This window comes from Drosophila sulfurigaster, chromosome 3, assembly GCF_023558435.1.
Source record: "Drosophila sulfurigaster albostrigata strain 15112-1811.04 chromosome 3, ASM2355843v2, whole genome shotgun sequence".
Lineage (NCBI taxonomy): Eukaryota > Metazoa > Arthropoda > Insecta > Diptera > Drosophilidae > Drosophila > Drosophila sulfurigaster.
The window spans coordinates 3,471,152-3,484,272 of NC_084883.1; the positions used below are offsets into that span (position 1 = coordinate 3,471,152).

General features: G+C 35.0%; 1 protein-coding gene across 3 annotated transcripts; it reads left to right on the forward strand.

Annotated features, from left to right (window-relative positions):
* The first annotated feature begins 2,848 nt into the window (after nucleotides 1-2,848).
* Nucleotides 2,849-9,739, forward strand: LOC133846107 (uncharacterized). 3 transcript variants are annotated; one of them, XM_062280858.1, is made up of 3 exons: nucleotides 2,849-3,113; nucleotides 7,567-8,165; nucleotides 8,897-9,737. In XM_062280858.1, exons 2-3 carry the CDS (start codon nucleotides 7,568-7,570, stop codon nucleotides 9,439-9,441), a joined length of 1,143 nt encoding a protein of 380 aa, XP_062136842.1. In that variant the 5' UTR covers nucleotides 2,849-3,113; nucleotide 7,567; the 3' UTR covers nucleotides 9,442-9,737. The 3 variants fall into 3 exon arrangements, with proteins under 3 accessions (XP_062136842.1, XP_062136843.1, XP_062136844.1); XM_062280859.1 differs by lacking the exon at nucleotides 2,849-3,113 and adding an exon at nucleotides 7,385-7,502 and having other exon boundaries at nucleotides 8,897-9,738; XM_062280860.1 differs by lacking the exon at nucleotides 2,849-3,113 and having other exon boundaries at nucleotides 8,897-9,739.
* The last annotated feature ends 3,382 nt before the right edge of the window (nucleotides 9,740-13,121 follow it).

Below are 13,121 nucleotides of genomic sequence, written 5' to 3' on the forward strand. Positions count from 1 at the left end.
TATGAAAAATCGAAAGTATGCGAAATTGACAGGCGGGGCAGCAGCTGAATTGCAAAAAAATGAAGAAAAAACACAACGGGCAAATGGGGGAACTACAGAGTGTGTAGCTGGAGTCTTGGTCCCTCGCTTTGGGTTGCCTTGGGTGCTTTGGGTGCTTTGGGTGCAGCAATCCACCATTCGCAGCTGCCTCTAACGCCATATCGCAGCATGCCGCATGTTGCACAATGCCAAAGTCGTCTCGCAAAAATTAGAGCAGAGATCAACGAGCTGTTAGCCGAACACATGTGAGGCAGCTGTTGGCCTGGGCTGCCCCTCGATGCTGCGGGCCTATTGGGTGCACCAGCTGCAACCGGTTTCCTGTGCCCCCCACACACACACACACACACACACACACACACTCATAACTGTGTGCACCATTTACCAGCTCCATAAACGAACAAACACAGGTATTTAGAACACGCGAAATAACTCTTTTTATTATAGTTAAAGCCCACAAATTGCTCAAATACATATTTCGCAGAGATTTAGAAAAAAAAATATTGCATTCCATTCCAAGTGACAATGCTGATCAATTTCATTTTTTATTCGATTTGTTTTTGTAATTTGTTTAATCTATTTCGAATTGCATACTCGAACATAGCAAATTGGCTGACAAGATTTTAATAGCGCTCAATTTTGTCAGTTGGCAATTGTTTATTAAATGTATGACAAATTATAAATGAATTTTGCAACATATTTCAAGGATAAACTATGATTATAAATAATATATTTTGTGGTTTTATTTTTATTATTATTGTTTAAAAAAATGAAACAAATAATATTATTATATAAATTATTTACAAGTAAACATTAAACTGAAAACATAAATAAGAAAGAAAGCAACAAAAGAGTGTGCTCGGTTGTGATATACCCGCTACCCATTTTCAATAAGAGCAAGATGTTGCGATATTATTCTCAAAATATACCAAAATAGTATACCACAAAAGTACTACCAAATAAATAGTATATTTGGTATATTGATATAGTACTACATTCAAGATATACTATAAAGTGCAAAATTTACCAGTAAGTAGGCGTTTTTGCCCATACAAAAGTATTTCTTTAATAACTTCCACAATTTTTATCTGATCGCAACCATATCCGATCTGATGATATCTGATGATATGATCGCATCATAACTACTACAGAAATTATTGTATATACCAAAATTCGTAGCTCTAGCTTTAAAATTACACTTGTTATTCGATTTTTTTGATTTGCGGGGGCGGAAGTGGGCGTGGCAAAAATTTGAAACAAACTTGATCTGCGTGCAAACATAACAAATGCTGTCGAAAAATTATAGCTCTATCTCTCGTAGTCTCTGAGATCTAGGTGTTCATACGGACAGACGGACAGACACACAGACGGACAGACGGACATGGCTATATCGTCTCGGCTGTTGACTCTGATCAAGAATATATATACTTTATAGGGTCAGAGATGCCTCCTTCTACCTGTTACATACATTTCCTGCCGGCACAAAGTTATAATACCCTTCTACCCTATGGGTAGCGGGTATAAAAAGATTAATATAAATATATGTTGGACAAGTATTATATAATTATTTGCTAAAATTGCACTTAAAAGAAATGCTCATTTAATAAATTATTCACATTATTCACAACAATTTGAAAGTTACATAATATATAATAGCAAATGAAGATAATTATTTCTTCATTTTGGGATATTTTCAATTAACATGTTTTGTTTACCATGATTTGGAAAAAAAACCTCATCTAATACATTACCTAAATTTAAACAAAATTATATTAGTATTGAATAGCTGAAACATAGTGAACAACGCTCTGAAGTTGATTTAATCTAAGCAGCTTAATTCGCATAAATTAATTTTTCCTAAAATTGAACATAATTTCCGTTTGAATTTCTGCGTCGCAGAATTGAACCAAAAACTAACTGAAAAATAAATCATGTGCTTTGCTTTAATTAATTGACACAAATAGCATTGTCAATTTACACTACAATTGTCTGTCATAAAACCGCAGCCGAAATAACTAACCTGGCCAATATATGTACATTAAATGCATCGAGAGTCTCCAAAAGTTTAGCCTAACAAATGCTAGATAAACGGCTCAAATCAATGAAACCCGCCAACACATTGAAAGTGAAAGTTTTGTTGTTGCCGAGCCAATTATTTGCTTTTGTTAATGAATAACGCGCACAGAAAGGTAAAATAAATATAAAAGAAAAAACCAAACCAAAAAAATGTGCATAAATTATTTTCTGTTTGTAAAATAACATGAGGTGGAGTTTGGGGGGAGGGGTGTGTTGAACACATTACAAATACCAGATGACAACTGTGGTTGGTATTTGGCAGATTGTTGCCGAATCATTCAAGTCCACTCCCCCTTTTCCCACATTTAAGTCGGTTCAAGTTTAAAGGCTGCTGCACATTATGTAATTTCTCTCATTTCTTTTTGGGGCCACAAGTTGAACTTGGCTGCTGGGTTTCTCGTAGAGCTGCGATTACGGGTGCAAATTTACATATCAATGGGTCTTGAGGCGAGCGCACCTCTGACAGTCCCCGACAGTGATATAATCAGTTAACTGTGGCTTAAATGGGTTGTTAATTAATTAAAACCAAGCTTTGAATGCGTTAGGTCAAAGTTCGAACCAAACATGTTACAACTTCAGACTCCGCAGCTCCTCAATGAATTCCCAAATATCGCAGACTTTGCTACGGACGCAACAAGTCAAATTCAAACCTCGTTCGAAGCCCAACATGTCGGTCGAACTTCTTCGGCACGTTGCGATCGCGAACTCAAAGACCGCAAGCAGCTTGTCTAGTCAGTTAAGACGCGAGCGCTAACGGCAGCGCATGCGCGACGCTTGAAAGAAAGATCGGTTGTGGAGTGTGCGGCTCACATCTATGTTATTCGTATAAAAACAATATTTGTTGTTGACATGTCTGTTAAGCTTATGTGCTATGTGCCGCGTTTGAAACATGCTTAGAATTCGCGAGCCGATTCAAAAAAATAGAAAAGAACAGCAAAAGTGACAACCAACAAAAAAGAAAAAGATTCCCTAAAGAAACCAAATTAAACAAAGCTTAAAAGGTGAATGAATATCTCGGAATGGCAAAGTGTGTCAAATGCAAAGAAAGTCATAACAAAAAATAATACAATAAGACGCAAAAATTTAATATTATGTTATTACATATAGAAAGATGCTCATCAGCAAACAACTGTTGGTGGGTTGATTTCCGACTTTATGCAGGGGCTTGTTGTGGATCGCGTGGGCTTCAGTTGCATTTCGATTGTGAAGAAGACCATTTTGGGTACCCTCATGGCTAATGATGGATACGTTGGCAATTGTCATACGCCCAGGCATTTGTAAGTGACTCTTCTGAGTCACTCTTCAGACACTTGTCGTTCTTCTGGATGTATTTTTTTTAGGGCGCAGCTGAAAACGTGATTGGAATCGATTTGCTAAAGATTGAGGAACTTCTGTAAAGCAGAAGAAAACATTCCACACCATTCATAAAGTCATTTCTTAATGTTCTATTTAGAGAGCGACTGAAAGAGATTTCGCTCTTTTGTTTTCTTTGTGAAGCTTAGTAAAGTAATCTAAGCTTTAAAAAGAAATCATGGTCAATAGATGATTTATGAATTATATTTTTAGGGCACTTATCTGTTATCTTGTAGTAACAAATAATAAACATAATAGCATAACGTCAATTTTGACCGTTGAGCTTTTGAACTTGGATGATTTCACGCAGCTAATTAATATTATTCATTACTTTGGAATTTCGCCTTTCAAGATGCTCATTTTGCATAATTCGCAAGGTCGTTAGACCATGTGTCTAAAATAAACGAGTTTTTTTTTGGCTTCAACTTTTTAAGTCGTTGTCAAAATATGCAGATAATTAGAATAATAATCAACTATATTCGGTTGTTTATGACTAAAAAAGAGTATGTTTGAAATAAATGTCATTTAAATATGATAAAATATAACTTTAAATTGAGGAAGCACTTACATTTGTTTATTTTATTAATACTATTGAAAATATTCAAAGTATTGTCTGCTTAACAAGAATACAATATCTTTGGTTAGACAAGGATTGAAAAGTCGACAAATAAATTTAAATATTTATTTCAGCAGTTGTTTTTTAATAACTGGGAGTAAACAAAGGCAATAAAATAACTTAGGATTTATTAAAATCTTAAAGAATAAAAGTACGATGTTTAAAAATTTAAATTTTTTCAAACAAACTCCAAAAATTAAATTAATTATGCTTTCACAATGAAATTTTTTTTTTATATATGATATAATTAAAATGAATACTAACATATTATTATTGTTATCTATATATTCTACAAATTTTACAATCTGCATTTGATAGGTTGTCTGTACGAGTGTAGGCTATAAATATGGATAAAAATTCGCCAGTTATTTGGAATTTATGATTCAAATAATAAGTGCACTTCAGCATTATATCTAAATTTATTGATATTGAAAGCATTATATGCAATATCTGAATATCGTTTGATCTATGCAGTATCTCCAATATCAATAAACTTGAATTCAATGCAAAAGTTGAATTTTCATGTGGCTAAAAGGCAAACATAAACTTGACATATTTGGTATGTAAATGAGAACAACGTTGACCAGATAATCGAAAATAGTAAGACCAACATTTTTCTGCATTTGCGACTATCAATTAGTTTAGACATTGAATTAGAACACCGACTATCCGTATATAGGTTTATGTAAATGAATATAAACCATATAATATAATAGAGAGATAATCGCTGATGGGTTCCAAGACAACCATTGTTGGTGTCGGGCACACTCGCCGTATACGTAATATGCATTTATGCAACTTATCAGCTGCACAACTTGTGTTTGTTTGTGCTGATGAATGCGAGTCTTTGCTTTTGTATGTACGAATAGTACTTTTATTCCATGCTCCACTGAACAGCTTTGCTAAAAGAAATAAATCAAAATTGTTAGTAACGAGATTCCATTTATTTGCGTGCATCGATACCTAAACGTGCGAGTTTCCCATTTCTCATTTTTGTAGCTATCTATCTATTGATATCAATTTATATGGGTTTTTCTTGTCTTGATTGTTGTTGCTTTTTCGCATTGATAGTCGTCGTGTTTGCTATATAAATAGTCGTTGCCAGACAATTTCATTTGCGTGCCAAACCAAAGTCACGTTGCATTGTTTATATTGCAATTTACTTTGTGTATTTTATAAATATTTTGTTGAAAAACAAAAGAAAAACTAGCATAAACAATAGTAACAACAACGAGAAAAGTTCGTTGTCACCCTCGGTGGTTGTTGGTTGTTGGTTGTTGTTTGTTGTTGATGGGGTCTTGTCAGTTGGTCGTTGGACATGGAACCCATAGAAATGTTAATCGATCGCCCAAGAAATTAAAACAAAAAAACCCAAATGAAAAATAAAAACTATGCAAATGAACACAAAAATTGCGAATGCCTGCAAAAGTTGCACAACTTTCAGCCAAATGGGCGTGGGGCTCAAATAAACCCAAACATCCAATGACCAATAACCAAAAGTCAATATCTCTGAGATATTTCAAAATTTCAAATTGAATGCTAAGCAAAAAGTCAAACAATACGATGAGTGGCCAATAAATGAAAAATATACAGCGAGTTGATGCTAAAACAAATAACATATTATATGTTCAACTAGATATTGGACCTAAAATAAACATGATATATATAGTATGTGTGTTTTATACCAGATGCACAAATCTTAAACCTTATTTTATTAAGTTTCATAGCTGAACATGGTCGCTTAAATATTACTTCTGGGCACTGTAAACTCTTTTCTCTTGAGCTCTCCAAAATATCATAAAATGATTGATTGTTACATTCAAATTTTGCATATCATCGAAATTCAGTTATTATAGACTCATTATATCAAGGCCTTTAAATGGCTAATATTCCATGTTAAATAAATTAATTATGCAACTTTAGTTTGAATGCGTTCAATTCGTCACATGAAATTGCTTCTCGTTAAACAATTATGTATATTAATTGTAACCGGACTACTTAAGATTTTATATTTGAGCTATAGTAAAAACAAGTAAGAAAGCAACACTCGAGTATGCTCGACTGTGAAATATCCTCTACTCATTTTCAATAAATGCAAAATATTGTGGTATTATTCTTAAAATATACCAAAATAATACACCGACATAATAATCAAACAATTTATAAAGCTACATTTAAGTCTGCTCAGGTGTGAGATATCCGTTACTTATTTTGAATAAGAGTAAAACAATGCGGTATTCTTCTTAAGATATACAAAATTAATAATTGGAAAAAAACTGAAATATACCTAATTATATATTTGGTATATTAATGTACTATTACATATCTACCATAAAGTGTAAAATATACCAGATTGTAATTAAAATTATACCACATGTTCGACTACATTTATTGTGAAAGCTAATCTTATAATAACAACAACACTTGATAAATTGATAGTAAGTTGAAATGAAGACAAACATGAATTAATATTTAAAGTTTTGAGAAAAACTCGCCTCTCTCTTATTTATCTGAATAAATAAAATATTATGATGTTAATGTGACAAGGATTTTAAATAGCTTCAATTAATAAACTGTCATTTCAATAAAAAGATAATCAACTTTACATGACACATCCGGTTATCACCTGCACTGACAACCTGAATTCAAACTATTTGATTTCCCAGACGAACGAATTACATGCATATTTTAATTAAATTTATGCAATGCTTTGCACAATTTTCGGTGTCAATTGCATTTATGGCCAAATATATTTCTGTAAGAGCCAGCAGAAGAGTTCACCGATTTGTTGCCCATGACAACTTTTAGTATATTTTCCCAGTAACGTTAATATAGTACTATTTAATATATAAATACCATTCAATTTTATATTTTATTAGTACATATTATGTACTACATAATTTGAATTTGATTTTTCATTTTTTTTTAAATACAAAATATTATCTTTCACATTATATTATTTAGTTGGAACAAAGGGAGTAACAAGTTTAAGCTTTGATAGAAAAAGTTTATGCTTTTGAAGCATGAAACCTAAAAAGTAAAAAAGTCAATCATGGGAGATGTTCACGTTTTATTTGAAACACAATGAATCTGAATATAAATAAAGAAAATTAAAGTTTTATCGAACACTGTTGTTTTTGATCCAAATTGGCAACTGGCAAAACCCAACGACAAGCTGCGCGAGAGATCTGATTGAAATTGAGTTAGCAAATGCATAAATTGTAACACCTGTTAGGCGAAGGTGAGCTAGTGGCAGCTACATGAACTCGAGACATTTATAGTGTGGCATGCAACATCAAGAGATTTGTGTGGACAAGATTTACCAGCTCAACAGGTTGATGCATGATGAGTGGCGGAAGACGACGTGCCGCACAATCTTCGCACGCATTACATAATCGGAGCCATTGAAAATATATAACCAGTTACGCACTAAGCTAACACTCTTTCTCTTTCTCTTTGCACTCTCTCTCCCTCTCTTATTGCAGAATGCGGGAACGCAGTCAAACAGCTCCGCGACGACGTCGTGCGGGTCCCAAACAGGCATTGCCCGTGGTGGAATCACCCTACAACATTGACAACACAGAGGATATTTATGGGACGACTCTCTTGCCCTCACAGCGCTGCTATGTGGATCCCTGGGATCTGGAGAATTACGATTATGTGCGCAAGAAAATGGACACAGATGTTGCCCCAGCTGCGGTGCCCGACTATGAGACGGCTCTGGACTACGAACAGGCATCGCAGTCGCCAAGTCCAACGGCGGCGCCAGTTTATGGCTATGGCAATGGCTTGACCATGGCCTCCACCATGCCACGCCCACACACGAGACGCGTATCACGTAATCAGTGTCAGCTGGAGTGCTGTCGTCTCCCAACTCACGTCCAAAGTCAGAGTCGCAGTCGCAGTCGCAGCATGCTGCAAAAGGAACCGATTTATGCGGCACGCAGTGAACTCTATGGGGCACCGCCTAGTCGCTATGATGACTATATGGCCACCATGACCAGACAGTTGCATCTGGACGATGACTACCAGCCGGAGCAGGATTTGTATGCCGAGCAGCGCCAGCTTTACAACGGCTATGGAGGTGAATTCAATGAATTGGATTAGTAACCACTTATACTAAATAACATATAGTCATATCCGTTTGACTGTCTGTCTGTGCGCATAAAAGCGTATAAGAGAGTATTTCAATTTAAAAATTGCAAAATATCTTAGAAGAAATCATTTTATTTGGCACACAACTGTTTTAGTTGCCCATTTGGTATATATTGTACTCTGTGATATATTTTAAATGGCAGATTCGGAAAATACTTTCGATAACATCGCTGATGCACTGAGTTGCTTCTGTTGAATCTGTGCCCTGTATATTTTGTATGAACAATGAACAAAAGCATTTGTACATTTTAGTAATTTTTCAGAATAATATTAATATATTATATTTTCTGTTGTTCAATATGGGTAGTGGGTATCTCGAAGTATACATACTTATGGGTAGTTTTTTTGTTATATACTATTCCTATATACGACGTGAATCTTTTGGTATATTTCAGTATTTTTTGATACTGATAGTGCTTCTGAACTATTTTGCTTTTGCTGAAAATGTTTTGTGGGTATCTCTCAGTCGAGCCCACTTGACTGTAGTTTTCTAAATTATTGTAGTATGTCGACATACCAAATAAATCTTACGGTATATTTTAGTATATTTTTGGTACTGATACTGCTTCTGCACTGAAAATGTTTCGGGGGTATCTCTCAGTCGAGCACACTCGACTGTAGTTTCCTTACTCGATTATAATACTCGCATCTCTTTTAAAGGTGTATCCAGTGCCAGCTCGACCGAGCAGCACTCATCCATCGGCGGCGATGAGATGCCTTCCATGCCGCTGCCACGACGAGCGGCCACACTACAGCGTCGTCCCATGCCCAGTCAAGAGAAGCGTCCCAGCTATGGCACAGGATACGGCACAGCGCCGCATCCGCGACGCAAGCGAAGCGCAGCTACCAAGTCAATGGCAGCTAATCAGGCAGCACCACAGATTGATTTCCCCGCACCACCGCCGCTCTCGCCCGCCTATGACTATTGCAATCCCTATGCTACGATGCCCTATTGCAGCCTACCGGATTGTGCCGAGTGCCAACAGCAGGCGACCTCTCTCATCTATGCCGCCCCATCCACACTCTACGGCACTCTGGCGGGCGGAAGAGCGGCCGCAATGCAGTCAAGCGATTCACCCAGCGACTCGTCGCTCTACGCCGGAATTTATGCGCGTAAATTTGGCTTGAGCAAGAAGGGTCTGTTGCAGATCGATTATTCCTGCAGCTGGAATGATTTGGATCGTGTCATGGGTCGTAACTACTGAGCGACTGTTATATACTGTGCTTGGTCTTGGGTTTGGTTTAGTCTCTAGTTAAACTATTCTTGGTTAAGATCAAAGATCAGCTCAAAGCGTCATGCTGCACTTAAGTCATAAACCTAAATACATACATACATCATACATATGTACATCAAACTCACCCATATTGTATACACACACAACAAATTCGTACCAAATAATTAAAAATCTTTATGTATAGAAATGTTTTGTTTAACTTTTTGAAAGTCTTTCATTTAATTGAACGTATTGTTATAAAAAGGGATATTCTCAAGTGTAAGAAAGAGAACAGGCCAATTTGGCATTTTCTACTTGAATAGGTAAAATGAAATAAAAAACAGGAATATAATTTACAGTATTTTCAGTAAAAGATATATGAAACTTTTTTTTTAAATATGATAAATACAAGCAGAATCTTTAAGCTTTCTGTAGGGCAAATAAGTAAGATTTACTTATTTAAAAGTAAACAAATATGAGAACTTCCCATTAAATTTATTTCATATGAAATTTGTCAATGTTTCCTTGTATTTATTTGTTTGCTTTAAAATTATTAACAATTTTTTTCAAAAGTAAATTAAAAGATGAGTTGACAAATAAGAGAGTATTCGTACATTTTCTTAATTATACTCGTATGTATAACATATTATATTATATATGGCATATAAGTAGTTCTAACAAAGTTCTCTAAATGGCTTTATAAATAATTTCTTAAAATGGGAAATGATTTTGAACCAAATGAAAACAAACATTTTAAATGCAATGGTCACCTGAGCGTATTTTTAGTAATTTAATTAGCTAACACTAATATGAAAGTTAGCTTAACACACGTATTCAACAATTACGTCAGCAAATAACTGATGACAAGAACTGAGGCAGCATAAATTAATGTCATTTTCGAATTAACATATCCATGTAGCACTTTCACTTATACCGAACCGATTAGAACCATTATTCAGAAATTAGCTAGAACTAAATTGGATCTGCGACGAACCGCAAAACTTCATCATAGTCAACGCCAAAAACGTTTTCCATGTTACTCGAAAATTGTCAAACCAAATGACGTCGCATGCAAAGCGACTTTTCCTAATTGGCCACCTCGTGAGTTGAAACAGGGAATAGAAACTCGATGACGTCATAATTAATTAAAGTAAAACGGTGGCAATTATTCTCATGGTTGTGCATTTTGTATACACTTTCAAATACAAAATGAAACTTGAAATTTGTTATAGTATTTATATTTCAAATTTGGAAACCTGTTTCAAAGAGAATATCAATATAAGAATGAACCAATTTTTTCATATGAACAACTTATGTTATAGTATATCCAAGGGTATGCATACTTCGATATAATCTCAGATAACGATTTCTTCTATTTTTTTTTATGCTCAAGCCTGCCTTGTTGCAGTGGGCGCATTAATTAGTCTATGGAGTTCTGGGCACACGAAACATGTAATTTGCTAAAAAGCTGCTGTGAATTGGACACATCAGACGATGTTAATTAGCTGCTACCAGGCAGAAGCTACCTAAATTATGCACAGGCCCCTTTAATGGGACGCTAAGCGAATGACTTCTATAATGGATGGCATTGAAGTTAACGCGGAAATGGCATGAGATCATATGGACGAAGGAACATGATGAGATCAACCAGTAACTTTATAATTATGAAAAGTGAAAAAGAGCGAAAGTGATGATCAAGACTCACAGCATAATTTTGAATGTGTGCCTGTTGATTGAAGGCAATATTAATAGACAGAAAAAGAGTTTTTATTTTTTATATTGAATTATTTATTCAAGGTGTTAAAATTAGCATACTGCTCTACCGGTGTGGCAGCTTAACCTAATTATATTTTAACAATTTCACATATTGACTATTAAAATATAAGGACTAGATTTACAATACGCTCAGAGGTGATCAAGGGGGTGATGCCTTTTCAGCCGTCGGCAAGGTTGCAGTGTTGATCCAGACTCTCCTGATACTTCAAAGCGTATCTTTTAACTTCATCGGTTACACTTGGAATCTCAAGGTCCTTGTGGAGGAGCTGGTTTCTTACATAGAAAGGTGCTTTGGCTACTCTTCGCAGAGTAATGCCTTGGAAACGTTGCAGTACTTCGATGTTAGAAATTGAAGCTGTGTCCCAAAGGTGAATCACGTACGTCCATATGGGCTTTAGTATCACTTAGTACAGCAGGACTTTGTTTCTAAGGCTCAGTTGGGATCTGTAGCCCAGCAGTCACTTCATGCACTTAGCAATAATTTGTTACGTTGCCCCTGATTAAAAGATTAAAATAATAAATTAAACCAAAATTACTTGAACACAGAATTCGCGGATTAACCGAGTATTCTTTTACTTCTTGAGTTTTGAAAATCCAAGATGATCCAGATATTGGAACCGCATATATTTATATTCCCTCCGCATTAGATAGGAGTGTAATCAAACTTTTTGTCGGCTCCAAAAAGTATCTATGTATATTATTTATATTACATCTTTATCATATATTATTTGTCCGCATATCTTTCTGACCGTATAACCCAGACTTCGGAGACGATAACAGATAGAGATATAATTTTTTCCACAACACTAGTTATTATAGCAGATCAAGTTTTATTTAGATTTTTCCCACACCGCTTCCGCACCTGGAAATCAATAAAATCTTAACTCTTAGCCTTTATAATTCCTGAAAATTTGGTTACGATATAATAAAAATTGTATAACTTATTCAATACGGTCTAGTATATTTTGTACCCTATGGTAAATTTTAAATGAAGGACTATGTAAATATGCCTTTTTTATTTTTTCAGTATATGAATTTCGTATATTTTAAGAATTCGTGTTGCTTTTATAGTATTAAAAATGTTTAGAGGCTATCTCAAAGTTAAGACTCGACTGTAACTGTTTTACTTGTTTTCTATATAAAATTATATAAATTTATTTTTGGTACACTCAATATACCTTCTTCCATACTTCTTCCACGAATCTAATATAATCTAAGCCAAAAAAATGTTTTCAAGCAATTTCAATGAACTGTTTAACCGATATTTGTGCAATGCATTGGCATACATCAGCTAGTCCACGGCTTATACTGCGCTTCTATCTCTTTCCTTAGCTCTTCAATATATACATAGTGAGCTTATGTAGGAGTGTGACTATGTGTACATAAGTACATAAAATCAATGAGCAATGAGACAAATAAGAACAAGAACATATTTGCTTCTTTTTTCGCAACATTTTTCTTTCGCTGTGAAAGCGATTTCAATTTCTCAATCCAATTTACCTTTTTCAATACCAATATCCAACACCCATTGCCCTACGCCCAGCACCAATACCAATACCAATACCCTATAACCTACACTAATACCTCTGCCAATACCCAATACCAACAAGAGCTCAAACACAAATACAAACACGAATGAGAGAACAAATACAAAGCGTAAGTAAATCATAAAAAGCAACAGAAAAAACGTAAGCAAATTCTAGATGCATAAAAGACTGCAGACTGCCAAAATAAACGACTTAGCGATACCCTCTAGTGAGCAGTTATATGTGATAAACGATGTTTTATAAATACAACTCTAAGGTGCACAAATCTAATTTTATTGACATGCAACAGTGCAGAGCCTTCATATCTTTTTATTTTTCCTGCTTCGAACAGGGTATTCATGGTAACGA